Source organism: Dipodomys merriami, unplaced genomic scaffold, assembly GCF_024711535.1.
Source record: "Dipodomys merriami isolate MVZ:Mamm:240054 unplaced genomic scaffold, mDipMer1.0.p SCAF_7, whole genome shotgun sequence".
Classification (NCBI taxonomy): Eukaryota; Metazoa; Chordata; class Mammalia; order Rodentia; family Heteromyidae; genus Dipodomys; species Dipodomys merriami.
The window spans coordinates 25,165,267-25,187,172 of record NW_027206290.1 but is presented as its reverse complement, the minus strand read 5'-3'; the positions used below and the strand labels follow the sequence as shown (position 1 = coordinate 25,187,172).

Sequence of the window (21,906 nt, the reverse complement as noted above, 5' to 3'; positions counted from 1 at the left end):
TAGAATAATGAATCATTTAAGTCTAAACACAGCATGAGTTCAACCTTCTAAGGCAAGGACATCCTACTTGAGCCCATTGGTCCTTCATATTAATCAAGTATGTACATGCAAATTACCCTAATCATTTTGTAAAGAAAAAAATAAAATTCATATATCAGTCAACTTGTTGAATATTTCTCATCTGTGGTTGGTTAGCATTCATAGTTTATTACTTAAAGTATACAGGAACTGGATATGAATAGCTCGCACCTTAGTCCTAGCTATTCAAGAGATCTGAGGATCATAGTTCAAAGCCAGCACAGGTAAGAAAGACTATAAGACTCTTCAATTAACCATCAAAAAGCTGTAAGTAGAGCTGTGGCTCAAGTAGTGGAGTACCAGCCTTGAGCACAAAAACTCAGGGACAATGCCCAGACCCTGAGTTCAAGCCCAAGCTCAAGCCCAACACACAAACAAATAGGAATTTTGGCTCTATCTACAGATGTAATAAGCTCAGCATTTCTAAAAAGAGGACCCTAAAAACGGTGTTAATGTAATTGGTCTTCAAGCCTGCTGCTTTAGGTTGTATGGGTGATTAAATGTACAAAATCCAACAGTATAATGGTGACTTGTCTCTAATGCAATATCTTTCTAATATAGCTAAGTATCAGATTCACCCAGCAGTCTTGTTTGCTTTGTACTCTGACAAACTGAATCAGAATCTTTGAAGGAAGGCCTAGGCATCTATGCACTGACAAAGATCCCCAGTGACTGCAATGAGTTACAGTGGTAGCAAAAGCTCCAGACTGAGTTGAAGGCAGAAGTACCTTCAGGCCCCTTAGTAGCTTAAGCTAGTACACTACTTTTGAACCCTACGGAATCTCAAATTGCCCAAAGTACAATTCGCTTGATAACAGCTGTGGAATATCTATCTTATACAAGACTGTAAGTCAAACTGTGCCTTAAGAATTAGTGGTGGGGCTGGGAAGGTGGCTCAGTGGTAGAGCGCTTGCCTTGCATGCCTGAAGCCCTGAGTTCGATTCCTCAGCATCACATAAGCAAAAAAGAAAAAAATCCGGAAGTGGTGTTGTGGCTCAAATGGTAGTGCTAGCCTTGAGCTGAAGAGCTGAGGGACAGCGCCCAGCCCAGAGTTCAGGCCCCACGACCAGACCCCCCCCCCCCAAAAAAAAGAACTAGTGGTATTTCTGACAGGTGCGAAGAAAAAGATAAAGTAGTAATTACCAAAAGGAACAGAAATGATGTTTGTACTTCCCAATATCATATTCCCAGTACCCTAGTAAAATACTGGTCACTCAGTAGACCCATGGTAATTGTTGGTGAATGAATAAAAGATACACAGATATCAGATACTTCAGGTCAAAGAAAAGAAACTAGGAATCTGTTCTCATATTTAAGTATAGGTTTTTGTGTAATTTGTTACATATCCATTGATAATGAAGGCAAAATTCTTTATAGAAGTACAGAATAATCTATTCAAAATAGGGAGGCTGAGGCAGGGTGAACAAGAGCTTGTGATCAGCCTGGGCTACATAGCAAGATCCTGTCTCAAAATAACAACAGAGAAGCAATATTGTCTATGAAAATATTACACTGCACAGGAATCACGAGGTAGTTCCCTTCTCACTCCACAGTGAAAACTACTTTAAGGGGTGAGCTGTGTGTTAAGTGTCCCCAGGATCTCAGGCAGTGTTTGGTACATAAATGTATACAGAACAGAATTTATAGCTGACTGAATCACAGATAGTTAATTTTTTAAAAGTACACTCACGGCCCAGGGTCAATAATAAACCTTTTAGAACACATAGGATTTTTAGCAGTTAGAGAAAAGGCATAACAAGCAAATACATCTGGAGAAACAGGAAAGGACTTCTAGCAGAAACAAATGCCATAATGAAAGAGTTTTTCCAGATGAGTCAAAGCCAGGATGGAGAAAGTTAAAGGAAAAATAGGTAGAAAGCAGACAGAGGTTGGAGTTACAAATTCTGACAGTAAGGACTTGTTATTTACCCATTTAAACTGAACAGGAGTACCTGTTTCTATGTTCTGTGATATTATTAGACAGGTAAAGATTTCTGGGCAAAATGCACACACATATAAGCCAGGAGCTGGTGGCTCACACCTGTAATCCTAGCTACTCAGGAAGCTGAGAACTGAGGAACACACTTCAAAGCCAGACTGGGCAGGAAAATTCTGTAAGACTCTTATCTCTAATTAACTATCAAAAAATTTCATATTTCCCTTTGGTTCCTTACTATACTTCTTATGAGGCCCAAAATAACTTTCCATTTGAGATTAAGAAAAGTAATTTTTCCTAATCATGTGCCTCCTAAATTTAGGTATTCTGATGATTTCAAATTTTATCCAAAGAAAATGCTAATAATTGCTAGATATATGAGATGGAAATCACACACAAATAAAAATCATGATATCTGAGTTCTAATTCTGCCTGTAAATATCCTTTACTGATAGCTTTGAGGAAATCACATCACCTCCCAAAACAGCATTTTTCTTTTCCATAAAAGGAAGAGATTATATATCCAGGCAATTTCCACTATTTAAATATTTCTCATTCAATATGAAAAAGTGGCCAAACTACAGGAAAACTAGGGAGAATATATATAGAGGGGGGGGCGAGAGAGAGAGAGAGAGAAAGAGAGAGAGAGAGAGAGAGAGAGAGAGAGAGAGAGAGAGAGAGAGGGAGAGAGAGGGAGGGAGGGAGGGAGGGAGGGAGGGAGCATCTTTAGATACTAAAGTAGGATCATCAAAATGAGACAATAGACACTTGGCAAGCCAATTCACTCCATCACTAACCAATACTGAATTTCATTGCAGCAATCAATACAACTAACAATTATTAAGCACCTATAAAATACTAAGCATAGGACTTACTTTAGAGTTGTATGGCAACAACTGGACATAGCTACTGCCATCCTGAGTCATAAACACCATGATTAGCCCTGAGTAGTCCTAGCCAGGGTTCAGTTGACAATTATCCTAAAAAGTAGTATGTGGGACTGTACAGTTGGACCCCAGGGATGCTCCCACTCATTACTGATTTGGCTATTTTGTAAAATTCAGACTGTTGCCTCCTTAGGTAAAAATTAGACAAAGCATGTTCAACAGCAGCAAGCACTTCACCATAGCACATGGACATTCCCCATCACTACTGTCCAATAGCGATTTTAAAATAATGTAAGAATTTCAGCTGTAAGAGCCACACTAGGTCTGACAGCTGCAGAAGGTGTTTGCTCAATCCCATGATGACATCTTCAGAGCTAAGACCAGTTTCCACAGTGATTTCAAAGACCATAAAAGGTAAAAGACACTGGTAGAAACTTAAGCTTTTGACTTTCAAAATTGTGTCTAGCTTGGGAGCTTGTGTCCATATTTTTCTGATTAACTATCGTAATGGGAAATTATAGAAGAGATTTCGGCATGGATCTATCTAGCCATAATGAAAGGATATGCAGAAAAAGACAAGCTTAGCAAATTCCTGACTGAGCAAAGACTGAGAGCCACATCCAAACCCAGAAAGTAAGCATTTGGCAACAATTAGAGGTTCGCTTTTGGTTGACTAACTCAATTCTAACTCTCACAATGAAGCACTATTTTCCTACTATATATGAAAAGGGATGAGTCATTAGGTCTGAGGTTACCAGTCACACAAGGTAATAATTTTATTCTTCAAGAGCTGAATGTAAAGCCAATTTATAATCATCTGCTAATAGAGCTAACTAATCTAAAAGCTTAAATTATATATTAAATAAGCAACAATTATTTAGTCTTTATTGTCACTAACTTTGCAAATGAAAACAAATTTAAATCTTTTGCTTCAGAAGTAGCTTTAAGATGCTCACCATATTTCAACAAAAAATAAAATTCTCTAACAGCAATCATAAACAAGGCAAATAAAAAAGACAAGTATACATTACAAAAACTTTAGAAGGACAATTAGAATAATGTCAACAATCATAACTTCAACAAAAACTTTCCACTTAAATTATTGTTTAGAGCCAGATGTCTGTAGCTCATGCTAGTAATCCTTATTCAGGAGGCTGAGATCTGAGGATTCAGGTTTGGTATCAGCCTGAGAAAGTCTCTGAAATTCTAATCTCCAATAAACCAGCAGAAGGCCAGAAGTGGAGGTGTAGCTCAAATGGTATGGCACCAGTCTTGAGCAAAAAACTAAGCAAGGACAAGTGGACCTGAGTTCAAACCCCAGTAGTGGCACCAAATTTTTTTTTTAAAAATCTAAAATTTGAGACCAAACATCCAAAACACAACTATTGATTCAACTTGTGAACTGGCTTATGTATTAAGTGCTCCTGCATATTATAAAGATTTCTTCTTCTTTTTTTTTTTTATTTTATTTTTTTGGGTCCAGTCGTGGTGCTTGAACTCTGGGCCTGGGCACTGTCCCTCAGCAATTCAGCTCAAGGCTAGCGCTCTACCACTTGAGCCACAGCACCACTTCCGACTCTTTTCTTTTTGCTTATGTGGTGCTGAGGATTCGAACCCAGGGCCTCATGCATGCAAGGTAAGCGCTCTACCACTAAGCCACATTCCCAGCCCCTCTTCTTTTTCTTTTTTTACTTTGGCAGTTTGAGGATTGAACTCAAGGTCTACCACCTGAACTATGCCTCCAACTCTTTGATATTTTTCAAATAGGGTCTTGAATTTATGCTGATGCCAGTCTGGACCATGCTCCACATATTTTGCTTTCAGAATAGTTGTGATAACAGGATGAGCCACCATGCCCAGCTTTTATTAGTTGAGGAGAAGTCCTTTAAACTTCATTCCTGGGCTGGACTTGAACTCAAACCTGCAAGAGGCTAGGATTATAGGTGTGAGCTGCTGTGCTTGACTACATAGCACTCTTACAATCAATAACTGTAAAAGGAAAAAGAAAATGTCCTTTTTATAATAACAACTAAAATATAAGGACTAAGTTATATATTAAATACACTCAAAAACTTTAGTGGAAAAAAAGCCAAAGAAAACTAGCCTGTAATTTTAATGCAATCTACATTTAAAGTAAATATGCAGTCACATTTGCAGAAAAAATGGTTTATGCATGATGATGAATAATGACTAAAAATATTCAGATATAAGCTAGAATTTTATAAACCTAGCAAAGAACAGATCATCTAAAGTCTATCATCTATGAATGTAATTTCCTTTTTAAATCAATGCGTATTTACAGACTATGTACTTTACTCTGTAAGGAGGACAGTTGGATACCTTGAGACAACCTAGAACTCGGAGCCAAAGGCATAAAAGAGTTGCCCTTTTCCTTAAGCTTCTGAAACTTAGCAGTAACACCCAATGCAACTGGTCTTTGGAACAAAAATACCAGTGAAATGTCAAATTAGTAAAGAGTTCATAAGATTTTTCTTTTAGATAGCACTTAATAGCTTTTAAAGTGATTGCATAAAAACGTTCTAATTTGGTCTTCACAACATCCTTAAATAATCTTAAGAAAATAGTAGAATCAGCCTCAGCAAGGTTAAGACAGCTTGTTCTCTAACAAAGTTACATCTGAGTTGGTGAGTCAAGGCAGAGAGGAACGGCTTGTGCACACCTGCATTATCTCATCACAGGTACCTCCTCAAGGTGTAGTCATGGCATTTATTAATATCCACTTAAGGTGTTCAAATGCTAATGGAAAACTATTGGAATATAGAATAACCCACACTTAGGTGACTTCCACGCTGTTAATACAAAGAGCACAACACCAAAAGAGTCAAGCGTTTCCATCCCCCCAAGAAAGAACCTCCAATAAACAGAGCTGCATTGCACCACACGTGAGAAAGACTTAACCAAGGCAGAAGCACGTGGCGTTCTGAAATGTTAATGTGTGGTTTATTGATTTACTAAACCTCTACCACCAATAGATTTTGAAACTCTTAAAACAGTTGAGACGATGCAATTAATGAAGGGGGCTGGAAAAAAAGAAAAGAAAAGAGGTCCACAAAATACAAATAACTTGGCAAAAATGAGGCAAGAATAAATTTCTGTTATGTATAGTAAACACAGCGCAAGTTAAGACAAACCATGAGAAAGAAGCAGCCCAAGTTTGTCATCCACTCATACCCCCACATGCCATCTACCGCCCTCATTCCATGCTGCCCCACAAACTCATCTCTTGCAGGTTCTGGGCTAGGTAGGCTTGCAGAACACAGAGGAGAAACATAAGGCGCAGGTAACATAGCTTAAAGTGACCCCCACGGGTCACTCACCTATGCAATTCCTCACCCTTAAGTATAGGAAGACCTTGTGACTGCTTTCTATCCAACAGAGAATATCAAAAGTAAAGGGAATTTGTAAGTATAATATAGGTCCCAAGTCAGTTGATTTTTAATCACTCAAGTGAGAACTTATGCTTGGCAAGTCTGAGTTAAACAAAGAAGGGACTGGAGCCTTCCCTGAGGCGGGAGGCTCTGCTGCTATAGAAGGTGTAAAACTACTATGATACTATGACTTGTGTATCTCTAAGTCAATTATTTCTGCAAACAACCATATAAGCTTGCAAAATAACCCTGCATCTCAGTTAAGTCTGTAGCCTAGACTGGGCCAGGGTGTAAATTGTGGGGTAGCACAAAAAGGAAAAAAAAATGAGCAACTGCTTTTTTATAAGCCTTTAATGAAAACAGCATAAACCTGTGGCACAGTCTTATACCTTCCCTGTCTCCTAAAGGCAAACAGTGAGGAGACACAAGGTACCCTGGCCCACATAAGGATTTTCTGGGTTCAGATACACTGTAAACCAGCATGGTATTATCTCTCCTCTGCTACCTGCCAAATATTCATGAAGAATATAGCACTACTGAGAGAAGTTCCCTAAAACCTTTGTCAAACAACAGTAAAAGCCTGTATCTCCTGCAATGCAATTAACTTACATATTAACTTTTTGAGGGAAGGAGGCTTGAATTCAGGGGGTAGGTGCTATCCCTGAGCTTTTGTGCTTAAGGTTAGCATTCTACCACTTCAGGTCCACTTCACGTGCTTGTTTGCATGCGTATGAGCGTGTGCGTGTGCGTGTGCGTGTGCGTGTGTGTGTGTGTGTGTGTGTGTGTGTATTAATTGGAGATGAGTCTCACAGACGTTCCTGCCCCATCTGGCTTCAAACTTCCATCCTCAGGCCTCAGCCTACTGGGTAGCTACAATTACAGGAGTGAGTCACCAGAACCCAGCTTTAACTCTTTTTAATGAGGAAAATGGGAGGATCAATTTCAAAAAGTAAACCCTGGAAAATGTTTCAAGCTATCACCAAAGTTGACTTTAGAAACTTTATATAAAGTACTATTACTCACTACAATAGTAAGGAAATCACATTTGATAGTAATAATATGTCATATATATCATATAGCAAAAACAAAGAAAAACTAGATGCCAATTTAAGCTAATTTGTATAAAACACTGGTTTCATTATTAAAGAGTTATTAATAACTCTTAAGGTTGGGGTTATGGATCAAGTGGTAAAGGCACTGAGTTCAAAAGCCAGTACCAAAAGGAGTTATTAAAATATGTGCCTTTACAAAATGCTATGTAAGGAATGCAGGTTTTCATTTGTGATGCTGTCAAAAGTAAGATGGTTGTCATGGAGATGAGTATTCATATTTTTGTTTAATTAAAAAGCAAAACAAGACTTTCTTTCACAGAAAGGACTTTGTCTCAATAGTCTGATATGACCACCTGGGTAGACAATGAAGACTAAGCTTTGAGAAGTAGGCTGTAGAGTGGGTATTTCCATGAACAAGTCTTCATTGTGAAGGGGTCTTCATAAAAGTATCAAAGTCAAACTACAAATAGAAAATTCACAGCATTCAGTATTCTAAATTATTTAAATTTGCAAACTGAATAGCTTCATAGTGAGTATGAGGTTAGTCTATAGATAGTAGTAGAGTTTTATTAACTCCTAGCATTAACTTCTCCCCAGCAATACTAGGCAGGCCAATGAACATATGAACAAGGTAAAGTGCTAAATAAAACTTTTGATCCTCTTACATCCACCTCCAGAGTTCTGGGATTATAAACATGTACCAAGACACCTGAGTAAATGTAGTTTTTAACAGGCTAAATGTATCATGTGTAAACACTCTATGAAGTACTTCATCAGACAATCACAACAATTTGGAAGCCATCAAAAAATCCACACTTGAGGGCTGGGAAAGTGGCTCAGTGGTAGAGCGCTTGCCTTGCATGAATGAGGCCCTGGATTCGATTCCTCAGCACCACATATGCAAAAGGAAAAAAGCCAGAAGTGGCGCTGTGGCTCAAGTGGTAGAGCGCTAGCCTTGAGCTAAAGAGCTGAGGGACAGAGCCCAGGCTCAGAGTTCAGGCCCCATGACCGGACCCCCCCCCCCAAAAAAAAAAAATCCACACTTGATTGAAAAAAAAAAAATACGGGTCCAAAAGTCTGAGTGTAACAGAGCAAAATGATGCCAAGCTGAATGAAGTAGAACTATTCCAATGCACTGGAGGGGACATGTATACAGGGACACATTCCAACGCCCTGGAGGGGACATATATTCAGTGACATACTATCACCTTAGAAGTATAAATAAATAGGAATAGGAGGAAAAGCTTCAGGGAAGAATCAGCATTAAAGTTGAGCCTTAGAGAAGCAGCAATGACAAGGAATAGATAGAAAGAAAGGCACTAGAGATCAGAACACTATGAGCAAAGTATGGCGTATCCCTCACAAATCACAAGTTAACTAACCATGGAGTGGTACACAGGAACTACTGTGGAACGTAACTGTGGTCTGAAAGGCAGATTAGGGGTGAATGACAGAGCTCTTTATCATAAGAGATTTATTTTGTAAGTCACAGTAAGGTACCATCAGTTCTAAAAGAGGGCAGCCTGATCAACTGACCATTTATACTTACACTGAGGCCTTGTGTTAACTCATTTTCCATCTGTAACAAATACCCTGAAAAGAAATCACCTTATAAAGATAAAAGGTTTGTTTTGGCTCAGGGTTTTAGAAGTTTCAGTCTTGGGTGGAAAGTGCATGGCAAGGCAAAACTGCTTACTTACTGGAAAGCCACGAGGCAGGAAAGAAACCCCACCCCTTATAGATTTTACTGCTTCTCAACAGCACTATTCTTGGGACCATGCCTTTGCCAGGGACCTTTTGGGGACAATGTAGATCTAGCTTCTAACACCTGTTTACTTTTCACAGCCAGCTCTGTATTGTTTTTATTTGCATACAAATCAGCCTCTTGCAGGGTTTTGCCAGATGTTCATATACTACTGCTCTGGAGTTCCTCAGGTAGAGAGAGAGAGAGAGAGAGAGAGAGAGAGAGTGTATGTGTGTGTGTGTGTGTGTGTGTGTGTGTGTGTGTGTTGTTATAAAAGGAAGAAATAAATGGATTTCAACAATGCTATCAGAGTGGAAGATGGAATCACTAGTTGCTTTTCAGCTTGCACAAATGTTTAGATTTGTTATATAGTGCTTTTCTCAGTTATGAATAAACCCTTCCACCTAAATTGACTCCTACAAATCAGCTTTCACGTTATTTTTAAGCTGGTTGTTTAAAAAGCCTCATTTCCCACAGGAAACATTGCGAAATAGTTAGGTTCTATCATGAACATCCAAGTCAGAGATCATAGTGCTAAACTTTTATGTTGAACTATAGTAATTGAGCTAACTCTCTGTCTTTCCATCTCTCTCTCTCTCTCTCTCTCCAACTCCCTGTGGTTTATTAATAGTGGTAAAAATTGAATGGTATTATAGCCTTCTAGGACCTAAGAAAGTATTGAATATAAAACAAGTGATGGCTCAATGAAAACTACTGAATGTTTGCTAATTATTTCTTTTCTTTTCTTTTCCTTCTTAGGTCTGCGAATGGAACTTGAACTCAGTATCTGCCACTCTTGCTCATTGGCTAGTGCTCTACCAACTGAGCCATGCTTCCAACCATGAATGATTATTAAATGTCATTCTTACGTAACTATTTCTTAAGTTCAAAATTCTCAGTAGCATCACTCTGATGGTTCTGCTTCTTCTACTATTTCCAAGGTCTTTCTTAAGGTTCCTCACCCGAACCATCAAACCCAGAAAGGATCTGAGTGACTTCCTTAATTACCCCAAAGCTAATGCAGAATCAGTATTTTCCAAGCTTCAGATGTAAAACGTTAATGGTTATGCCCAGATATATGGGGCCCTATCCTCAAGGAATGCCACTAGAGAAAGGCTGCTACACAACCACTATGCTGCTTGGTATCCATTAGTACAAATGAGGCATTTAAATGGTTTTATGATGGCTTTGAATAATGGTTTACAAATACAACTACAATGCAATAATGTTCCAGTACGTTTGCTTTTTCTATATACCTATGCAGGCAGCAAGTTACAATTCTGACAAACTACCTTAGTCCCCCCCCCCAAAAAAGTAGTCTGTAAATTTAACCACTTGAAAGGCAAACCACAACGGAAATTGTTAGGGAACACCCAAAAACAGTTTTGAAAAAAAAATCTGTTTTTCATATATGACTATTTGAAAATATAGTAGCTTCCTGCATCTAAAAAAGATTACTGTCTGCTTACAAACAGTATAGGAATCAGGAAGAATTTTCAAAAAGATTATGATATTCAAATCCTGTATGCAGGAACACTCACTACTTAAAATGTCAAATGCCTAATTTCTTTTTTGTTAGTGTGCTTTTTAAAGATTTCTTGCTCTATTTATGGCCATTTTTAGCATCTCTAAAAGCCTGTGTCATTTGGCTCAAAAAAGTTAGGGGCAATTTCTTCAATATGATAAAGAACATATTACTTTAAACTTTTTATAGCAAAAAGAGACTTTTAGTTACAAAGATTTTCTTTTTATATTCAAATGATTATGGTCAAAGTACAGAAGCAACACATGGTAAATGGCAGAAAACTGATGGATAAATAAATAATCCAGTAAAGCTTCAGAAATACCACAGTGGTAACAAATCTCATTTCTGTTTTGTTCTTATTTTTATTTTCCACCATGCATAGAAAAAAAAGTGGAAAAGAAAAGCTACAGGTGCATTACATGGCATCATTTTAAATTATGAATTCACTTTCAATTCCAATTTATCTTACTACTGGAAGTAAAGGAATGACTATTCTGAAATTTCTGACAGGAAGTATATTTTCAGAAAATAAAAAATTACATTCTCAATTTTATAGTCAATCTGCTTTTCCAGGAAAAATAAGCATACCACAGTATAAGCTTGTTTCACCCAGAATTTCCTAAGAAGAGCTACCTTAGAAATCACCTTCAAACTTTGTTTTAAAATAATGACTATTCTATTGGACAGCTCTACTTCCCCTGAAAGCCTGAAGGGCATTGGTGATGGTTAAGCTTAACAATCAAGCATTTTGTCGATGCTCACAATGTTTAATAACCATGCCTTCACATAATGAACGGAATCCATGTAAACAGTGGTTATACGGTTTCTGAATGTTATAGTCTTGACTTTCTTTTACTTAACACTTTCAGCATTTTTCATGTTTTCTATAATTATATGTTACAATGCTCAGAATAGGCTTGAAGAATTCTAAGAAAAACATTTCATATATTTAACAGTTCAGGGGAACTATGGGTAATTTCTTCCTCACCTTTTACTACATGGTTACCAAGTTGTGTCAAGCTAACTATTTCTCTAATTTTAAGCGGGCTGCTTTTAAATGCATAATTTTCGTGAACTCCTCGGCCTCTTCTCTGAATATAGAGAATGTGTAGGGAAAACTGGTTCCACCCTGGGACTCTTCCTGGAGCCCAGGCGCTTACAGTGAGAGACCTATCCCCACTCCCTTCAGACCAGTCCCAATTCCCCCACCTCCCCACTCTCCTGAAGGCCACACCCATCCCAGGACTCTTCCCTCTCCCTATGTGCAATGCCAGCCTTAGAATTCTTCATTGCTCTCCTTCAGTCATTGCAGTCATTGCAGCAAGCACCAGGTTCATTAGTCTATCTCTACTGCTTTCATTATTCTTGACTGAAACAGCCACAAAGACAATCCATCCAACCATTTCCCTCCACATGAAGACCTTTTTCCTCATCTCTAGAATTAAACTTCAGACCTGAGAACTCAATTTTAAGCATTTCAGAATCTGAATCGCCCTCCCTACTTCTAGGTCACTACCTTCAGTATCACACAGCTCTCACTAAAGAACCGCTAAGCCACTAACTCTATCACTGCTTCAAAAGCCTTCCAATCTTACTTTCCCAGCACAGCCTCCACCTTGCTCCTTTCTCATTGTCAGTACTCACCTGACAAAAATGCCAAATCTATTCAGTCCAATTCTCTAACAATTCTCTAACTTTTACCAAGTAGCTAACGAAGGCTGGAGAAAACCCTGCAACGGTGTGGACTGTTTTCCCTTTAAATTCATGACCATCAACCCCCATGCGGCCTCCTCAGGGCTGCCAGGCAATCCCTCAGCTCCCCTGCACCGCAGAAGGCTCAACAGCTGACTGCAGTTGCCAGTCACGCCTCCTCCCTCCTAGTCTCCACAGGGCTACTCTTCATTCTTATCACTCTTCGGAGTGTGGTGTCTGTCATGTCAGCCAAGTACCATTCCCAGGAGCTGTTACTAGGGCCAATTATCCCTTCCAGAGGGAAATGCTTCTTCACAGGGCCTCTAACACAATGTGGCTCTGTTCTTTTCTCCTTACTCTACTCTACTTTGTTGCTCCTTGTTGCTGTCTCCTGTCCTCACCTCCCTCAGAGCTGTCCTCTGTCCTCTTCTTCTCTCTTCCCACCCAATCTCATGGCTGTCAATATCATATGGGAGCTTATGAAGCCCAAATGTGTATCTTTCACTCCAACCCGGGCCCTACACTGCTCTGCTCATTTCACCCCAGCTACACAGCCCAGCAGACTCCTGCCTCAGAGCATTTTTTTTTTTTAGGTCCGGCCATGGGGCCTGAACTCTGGGCCTGGGCGCTGTCCCTCAGCTCTTCAGCTCAAGGCTAGCACTCTACCACTTGAGCCACAGCGCCACTTCCGGCTTTTTTCTTTTTGCTTATGTGGTGCTGAGGAATCGAACCCAGGGCCTCATGCATGCAAGACAAGCGCTCTACCACTGAGCCACCTTCCCAGCCCTCAGAGCATTTATAGATGATAGCGATCACTAGGAATGCTCTTCCTCTAACAGATCCATGCCCTGCTCTTTCCACTCAGATCTGTTCAAATGTCACTGCATGCAGGGGACTTCTCGGGCCCTTCTGAGACACCACCTCCTACCCTGCTTCATAGCACTGCTCACCCACTGACATTACATTACTTATGTATTTGCATATTCACTTACTTCACTGGCTGTCACCCCCGTAATGCTGTCAGCTCCATGAAGATAAAGTCCTTGCCTATGTTGTTAAGTGCCTGGTACAGAGTGGACACCACAGTATTTGTTGAACAATTTTAAGTTAGATTACAGTTATCTATTCTTTCTAGAAGGTAGGATTATGAGACATTTCAATAGCTAAATTATACAGTTCAACAATGAATTTTTGTACAATTAGCCTGTATTACTTTGGTTATCTGATAAAAAGAACAAATAATACAAATGTTAAAAGCTTACCATTAAAAGAAATCCAATTATATAACACACATTACATATATATGTATATATGTATATATAAAATAAAAATATCTACATTTTGGGGCTGAGAAGGTGGGTCAGTGGTAGAGCGCTTGCCTTGCATGCTCAAGGCCCTGGGTTCAATTCCTCAGCACCACATAAGCAAAAAGAAAAAAGCCAGAAGTGGTGCTGTGGCTCAAGTGGTAGACGCTAGCCTTGAGCTGAAGAGCTGAGGGACAGCGCCCAGGCCCAGAGTTCAGGCCCCACGACTAGACCCCCCCCCCAAAAAAAAATCTACATTTTGGTCAGTAAGATCTAGACAAAGATAACGAATAGGTTTTGCCACTGGAAGCTAAATGTTGGCTGTTTGCTAGCTGTGACTAGCACTATTTTGGAAGGAATAGTACCATATCAAGGGGTATTTTCCAAGTAAATGGGAGAAATGGGAGTAATGCATTCATACAGTTGGAAACTTTATACTGTTGGTTTGGTCTTATGGTTAGCTGACCACTACCAAGAATTCCATTTTTGAATACTCATACACCTCCTTGAAATTTCCACATAAGTATCTATTGAGAAATCCCAAAATTACAACCATTAAACAGAACTTCTGATCTGGAGTCAACTCTGAAAAACATTTCTCCTAGCCTTTTCTCTTTCAACAAAACCTCCTTCTTGAAGTGGCTAGAGCACTTGCCTTGAGCTAAAGAGCTCAAGGACAGCGCTCAGGTCCAAAGTTCAAGTCCCACAACCGACAAAAAAAAAAAAAGACAAGAATGGTCAATGAAATAAAGAAGGTGATCTTTAAAAGAAAAAACAAAAAACAGGGGCTAGGAAGGTGGCTCAGTGGTAGAGTGCTTACCTCACATTCATGAGGCCCTGGGTTCAATTCCTCAGCACCACATAAGCAGAAAAAGCTGGAAGTGGCACTGTGGCTCAAGTGGTAGAGTGCTAGCTTTTAGCTAAAGAGCTGAGGGACAGTACCCAGGCCCAGAGTTCAGCCCCATGATCGGACCCCCCATCCCCCCCCCCACACACACACAAAACTCCTTCAGGGCTGGGAAGTTGGCTCAGTGGTAGAGCGCTTGCCTTGCATACCTGAGGCCCTGGGTTCGATTCCTCAGCACCACATAAAGCAAAAAGAAAAAAAAAACCCGGAAGTGGCACTGTGGCTCAAGTGGTAGAGCGCTAGCCTTGAGCTGAAGAGCTGAGGGACAGCGCCCAGGCCCAGAGTTCAGGCCCCACGACCGGGCCCAGAAAAAAAAAAAAAAAAACTTCAATTCAGCCAGGTGAAATCTCTAGGAAGCATTGTGCTTTTCCTTGTTCATTCAGCCCTGACCATGCACTCATACCATGAGCAAATCTTGCTAGCTCTACTCAGAGACTTTGCTAACTTTATCCCTGTCTCCCTCTACATCCTAGGTTAGATTATTACCTTAGATCAAATGACCATGGCTTCTTACTTAGTCATGGTAATAACTTTCTACCTGCTCTGGTTGTATGTATAATCTTCCCCCCACTTTAGTAAAAAGGATTTTAAAAATATTGTCACTCCTTTATGATTTCCCACTGCAATGATTGGAAAATAAAATCCAAACTCTAAGCCCTGGGTGACTATTCCTGGCCTATTTCTCCAACTTTATCTCAGCAATTCTGGCCTCTTTTCTGTGCCAAAGTTGTTTTCAGTGCAAGAAGTTTATGCTGGCCTTTTAGACTAGAAATATTTTCTTTCATCAGGCTTTCCTGTGACATTTAGATCTCAGCTTAAAGACTCCTTCAAATGTAAAGTGACAACTTACATACCATCTCTTTATCCTATTTTAGCTTTGCACAAATGACTGATATTTGAATGGTTTATTTATTAATTTGATTCTCTATCTTTCCCGTATCATATAAGATTAAAACAGGAAGGATCTTGTCTATCTCAGACCCTGGCTAGAAATGTATACTTACTAATGTATTTGCTAGAAATGATTTGTGCATGTTTTTAAAAAATGGAATATATTTTGATTTTTTAAAAATCCTGTGTTGTATTCATTCATTATCTTTGTGACATAAATAAGTATAGAACTAAATAAATCTGTTACTTAGAACTTCAAGTAATTTGGAGATTGGTTAAAAAAGAAAAAACCACTTTTATTCTGATTCAAGGTTAGTGTGTCAACTTTTTTTTCCAGGCAGAATTAGATGATCACTGTTAAACAATGGAACGGTTTGCTTCAGAGAGCATGACAGAGGGGCTGGGAAGGTGGCTCAGTGGTAGAGTGCTTGCCTTGCATGCATGAGGCCCTGGGTTCAATTCCTCAGTACCACATAAGCAAAAAGGAAAAAGCCAGAAGTGGCGCTGTGGCTCAAGTGGTAGAGCGCTAGCCTTGGGCTGAGGGACAGCACCCAGGCCCAGAGTTCAGGCCCCACGACCGGACCCAAAAAAAAAAAAGAGTGAGGATGACAGAGGCAATTACCCTGACTCTCTGTATATGATAGGTGTGAAATGGTTGTACTTCACCTCACCTGGGAGAGAGAGAATTAGGAGATATTTCCTAAATAGGAACCATTTAAATTAAATCTGATCTGAAAGATTGAAAGGCTTGAGTTGGGGGGGGAAGAAGGGGTGAAGATGCATGAAATGTAACATGGTTTGGGACAGAGGAAACATGAGCAAAGCCTGGAAACTAGAGAACTCATACACACTTAGGGAACTGAAGAGCCAGAATTGAGAGCCTCAAGACTGACTTTATACTCAGGGGAATAGGCAAGAACTAATTTAAAGCAAGATCATTTTATATGTCACATACTCTTCATCAGAGAAATATCACCTGAGCCACTGGGAAAAGTCTAGAGGGAGAGAGATAGGTCAACTTGGAGGTTGTCAGTTATCCAAACAAGATATAATAGTGGTGACAAAGAAAAGTAAATGCTGAGATGCTACTCTTAAGAAGTATTAGACTAAGACTATAATACATAACAAAACAAATGAATACAAAAGGAGTCAAGCTTTCTAGAATATGAACCATCCATGCTGAACTTAGTCAATGGAGTAAGATTTCCAAGATGAAGAAAAGGCCTTCTAGCCTTTAGAAACACCTATAACAGAGGTGCTTCCTTGTACAAATAACATTAAGAAATTTAAAAGTCACCTAAATGTTTAAACTCTTTACTTTTGGGCCGAACCTTGAACCTCTCCATTTATGACTGGTTTTAACATTAGAATTTTATCACACTCTATTACAATCACCCTTCTCAACTATGAGCTATTAAAAAAAATAATATGACCTCTATTTGTCTTGGTTATCATTACAAAGAAAATTTTACTGAATAAAGTCATATGGAAAAATAAGAACACTCTGATTAAGACATACTATGCAAATTTCTAAGAAACTAAAGATAGTCAAATAAAGGAACACTTACAAATAATCTTATTATTCTTTCAAAAATATCCCAGGATAAAAGAAACTCCAATGAAACTAACTACATGATCAAATTCAGCAATTACGAGAATTTACACACCTACACACATACATACACAAACACACAAAACAGCATTGTGTCAGGCAATGACACGGTAAAGAGTTAAGAATAAGATGCACCTTCAAGAACCATTTCATTTTCGACATAACGACTTTTATATCTCATTGTTGCAACGGGTCCACCTGTATCCCTATTTAAACGATTTGTTTTTCCCCTTCCCCTCCACAAATTATACCAACATCAAATACAGTGAAAGCAGGGGTTATAGGGGAGGAGGGGGAGGGCGAGGAGGATTGGGTGGGGGGTGAGGGGGAGGATGGGAAGGGATGGGAAGGGGAAACAAAGGAGGCTACAATGCTTGATCAGAAATGTACTCATTATCTTGCCCTTCTGTACAATATTTTCACAATAAAAAATTTAAAAAAAGAACCATATCATCTCAATGAGGGGGAAGGCTGGACATAAATTTATCTCAGCAAAAACTTTTATGAGATTTCTGCAACATAATCGTGACTTTAAAAATAGTTCTAGTAGATAAGACTTTCTACTTGCATTTGATAATCTGAGAGATACCTATAGACATGGATATCTAGATTTAGATGTTAACTGTAACATTCTAACTGTAATTAATGCATTTTACATGTCCAATGCTTTACACTACAGTGTCAGATTTAAAAAAATGACTGCTAATTTGAATTATGATGAAAAACTTAACTACCAAATAGCAAAAAGGAATATCTACCTCCAAGAAAAAAATAAATGAGAAACACAGAAAAAATATTAAGATACAAGAGAATCTACTAAGAACTTCTTAAGGATCAAAGGGAAAACAATATCCTTGTTGGTATTTTAGACCTATAATTTAGGTCGTAGATTTACTGCCTCTCTCTGCCTTATAGTTGGAAGTAACACAGTGCAGCACTTACCTTACAACAATAAGCATGGCTATGAGGATTGAACAGATAGGATCTGCTATCATCAAACCAAAATTCTGCATCATGATAGCAGAAGCAATGACACCAATACTCCCAAGTGTATCTGCCAAGATGTGTAAAAATACACCTACGGGGAAAGCAGGACAGAAGTAAACATGGTATCTAACATCTGTGCAAATTAAAATGGCAGTATTTCCTAGAACTGTACTCAATTTCATATATAGAAAACGAGATATTGATTTGAAAAACCCCTAAGTATATACACTGCTTAATAGTTACATAACAAGACAATAACAATTTCAGAACCTAAATAATCTTTTCATTTATCAATCAACAGGGCTTTGAATCTAAATGGTAAGTTATATTTGCATTCCTTCCTTCTTTCTTCCTTCTTCCCTGCCTACTTCCTTTTTTCCCTCCCTCTCTTCTTCCCTCTTTCTCTCTCCCCCTTCTTGCCTCTGTTTCTTCTTTCATATTGTTGTTGAGATAGGATCTCATAATATAGTCCTACAGCCTCAGTGAGAATAGCTTGCTATGTAGCCCAGAATGACCTCAAATTTGCCATCCTCCTTTCTGAGCCTCCAGAATATTGATATTACAACATCTGGTATACTTGCTCTCAATAAATAGTAGTATTATCAAATGAAGTACAGAAACAACTTTTTTGTTGTTGTTGTTGTTGTTTTGTTTTATTGTTGGTTGTGGGGCTTGAACTCTGAGCCTGGACGCTGTCCCTCAGCTCTTCAGCTCAAAGCTAGCATTCAACCACTTGAGCCACAGTGCCACTTCTGGCCTTTTCTGCTTATGTGGTGCTGAGGAATCAAACCTCAGGCCTTATGTATATATGTGAGGCAAAGCACTCTACCACTGAGCCACCTTTCCAGCCCAGAATCAAACTGTTTTTTACAATTCTTGTAAACGTTTGACTGAAAAAAGTACAAAAGTTAAATAAAATAATGTCTTTGGGGAAGTAATAGCATTCAACTAAAAAAAAAAAAAAAAGCTCAAATTTATAATTCCAAATATACAATACACATAGCACCCTCTGCTGGTGACTAAAATCATTACCATCTGGGACTAGAATTTCCTAAGGCCACTAAAGTTATTCTCCTAACAGCTTGTATAAAAGACAACAGGAGGCCATATTTAACTTCCTTTCCTATCACCTGTGATTTTCAAAAGTTAAAAAAAAAATTAGAACTAAATTATAGCTTTGACATAGCTGCATCTAAAATCATTATTTCAACTAAAACTGTTCTAAAACAATTCTGTAAATTTTATAAATGGAAAATAGTGTCTAGAAGACAAAATAAACCTCTTCAGGAAAACCTGGAAGCACCTCTTCTGGTTTTCTGGTGGTTAATTGGAGATAAGAATCTCACGGACTTTCCTGTGCAGTCTGGCTTTGAACTGTGATCCTCAGATCTCAGCCTCCTGAATAGCTAGGATTATAGGTGTGAGCCACCAGCACCCAGCTTGTACTTCACTTGTTAGCTCTAAACTTCCCCACAGAATAGGAACATATTGAATGTTATTGATGGGAGAAGAGTAATGATGCAACAACATCAAATGTATTAGCTCAGTGTTACTAGAGCCATGGGCCTGGATATTTATATACTAAATATGAGGAAAAAACCAAGGGACAAAGGAATATTGGCTGACTTACCTAATAGGGCATATAGAGAATAATCACTAAGGAGGCCAACACTTTAAAATGTAGATTATGTAATTTTCTTAAACATTTAAGACAACTAAAACTTATAGAACTGGATCCATACAATTATAAAATACACAAATAGCTTGTCTTACCTTGTAAAATCTGTCTACTGGGTCCTGTTGTTTCTTTTACAGAAGGACCATCTGTAGAGAATTAAGTTAAATTATTTTAAAATGTATTCAACTCTTGATTCAATTTTTTTTGCCATTCATTCAGAGTCCTTTTCATTTAAATGTATCATGAAGGATGTGTGACTATGTGGCCACATCAGACCTACAAAATTATTTTTAAAGTTTAGTAAAATAATTAATAGAGGTAAGTTTAGTAATGGTAATTTTTAAATGTATTTTGGAAATTACTGAATTAAGAAACTCTTTAAGAAGCATGAGAAACTCAAAACAGAATGCAAACTTGCTAGTAAAATATGTTCTTCTGCAATTGGAAAAGTCTGAGAAGATTCGATTTACTACTGAAGTTGTAAGAGATCCAGGATAGGAACCAGGGTAACGAATACAGCAAACAAACAGTACTTTTCTAATAGTTTCTATGTGGATAGGGGACATCTTCTACACAGATGAGAGAAAAACTCTTGTTACAACCTTACCTTTATGAAAGAAAAGTGAAAAATACCATTATTTCCATACTTAAATGCAGTGAAAGTTACTAGACCTCTTTACACTGAAGCAGAAAACATCAGTAAACAAGCTAAAGATGAGCAACATTTTTGGTTAAGCAGGCGTGGGGAACTTGCAGGCCATCTAAAGCCCTTGAAGTCATGACAGGAGGGACACTGTGTTTCTCACTGGCTATGCATAGTCCATCTGCCTTTACTGATAATTGGTTATGGTTCATAATGATGTTATACATATATCCAAATGGCCTCTGGCAAGAAAAAGATTCCCCACCCAAGAAGGGATTATCAGGACAGACAAGGTTTTTGATAAGGACTAAGAATGCCTGCCTGTAGTCAATAGTTTTTCACTGATGGTACCAAAGAGCTGACCAGTAAAATCTCATCACTGCAGCACTGACAGAGCATGTACCTGGGTTCTGGAACATTATAAAAGAACTAGAAAAAAACATAAAACTGTACCATGCACTGGCATCAAAAGACAGCAACAAGTACAACTACTGTAAAAATTCAGTTCTCTATCAAGGCATACATTGCTGTCTATAGCTAGATCTAGATAAACTTCTTGACATCAGTATTTTGAAAGTGCTAGTCTATTATACTGGAAGTTATATAAAACAACCTAATTCGGGCTGGGAAGGTGGCTCAGTGGTAGAACACTTGCCTTGCATGCATGAGGCCCTGGGTTCGATTCCTCAGCACCACATAAACAAAAAGAAAAGAGCCGGAAGTGGTGCAGTGGCTCAAGTGGTAGAGTACTAGCCTTGAGCTGAAGAGTGGAGGGACAGCGCCCGGGCCCAAATGGTTCAGGCCCCACAACTGGACCCAAAAAAGAAAAACGAAAACAAAACAAAAAAAAACCTAATTCCCAACTTTGCAAATCTAATCATCTTCTTAGTTACATATCTTATTTTTGGATTGGCAAAGTCACTGCTTTCTTTCTCTCAGGTACACAGCTAACCAGAAGTCCCTAGACACCTCCAGTCAAGTGCCAGAGTGTGGCAGAGCTGTGGACCAAGGTGTACATGAGCTGTAAGCCACTCCAAGGCTCCCAAGAATGTACAGCTTGGGGATCTACAGAGAAGGCTGTGTGAAACCAAGTGTGGGAATTCCATAGATGGGAAAGAGCCCAGATCCCCAGGTGCCATGAGGAACAGGTCCCACATTCTACTAACTCATTAAGAGCAATTAATACATCTTTCTGCTTACATTATTGAATTTGAGTGGCTTTATTTTATTTATTTATTCATTCATTTTTGAAGACAGCTTTACTCACAGTGCAGCATTCCAATAAATATAGAGTTCATAGTATTTCCCAGTGAGACTATCTGTCTCTTCTGGATGAAAGGAAATCATGGCTCTATTACAGAGAGTCCCATGGTGCACTTACAGAAAACTGAAGGCAGAACCGCTAACAGCACAAATTTTAAGGACTGCAACCCCATGTTCAGACCCTAAATTTTCCATTACTGTGGTTTCTTTGTGCCCTAGTAATGAGAACAATAGCTTTATCTACCTCATTAGTCCATGAGGAAATTTTTTAAGTTAACACATGTAAAATACTTAGAATATTCCTGGCAACATATTGCA

The 21,906-nt window shown here is 38.7% G+C and overlaps 1 protein-coding gene across 1 annotated transcript in view; it reads right to left on the bottom strand.

The window, feature by feature from the left end:
- Slc30a7 (solute carrier family 30 member 7) overlaps positions 1-21,906 on the bottom strand; it is a 55,770-nt gene that overhangs the window by 18,097 nt on the left and 15,767 nt on the right. Inside the window, exons 7-8 of the mRNA XM_070007832.1 lie at positions 19,778-19,828; positions 17,960-18,095 (exon numbers count right to left, since the gene is read on the bottom strand). Coding sequence (XP_069863933.1) covers positions 17,960-18,095; positions 19,778-19,828 — 187 coding nt within the window. The remainder of the gene's footprint in view (positions 1-17,959; positions 18,096-19,777; positions 19,829-21,906) is intronic.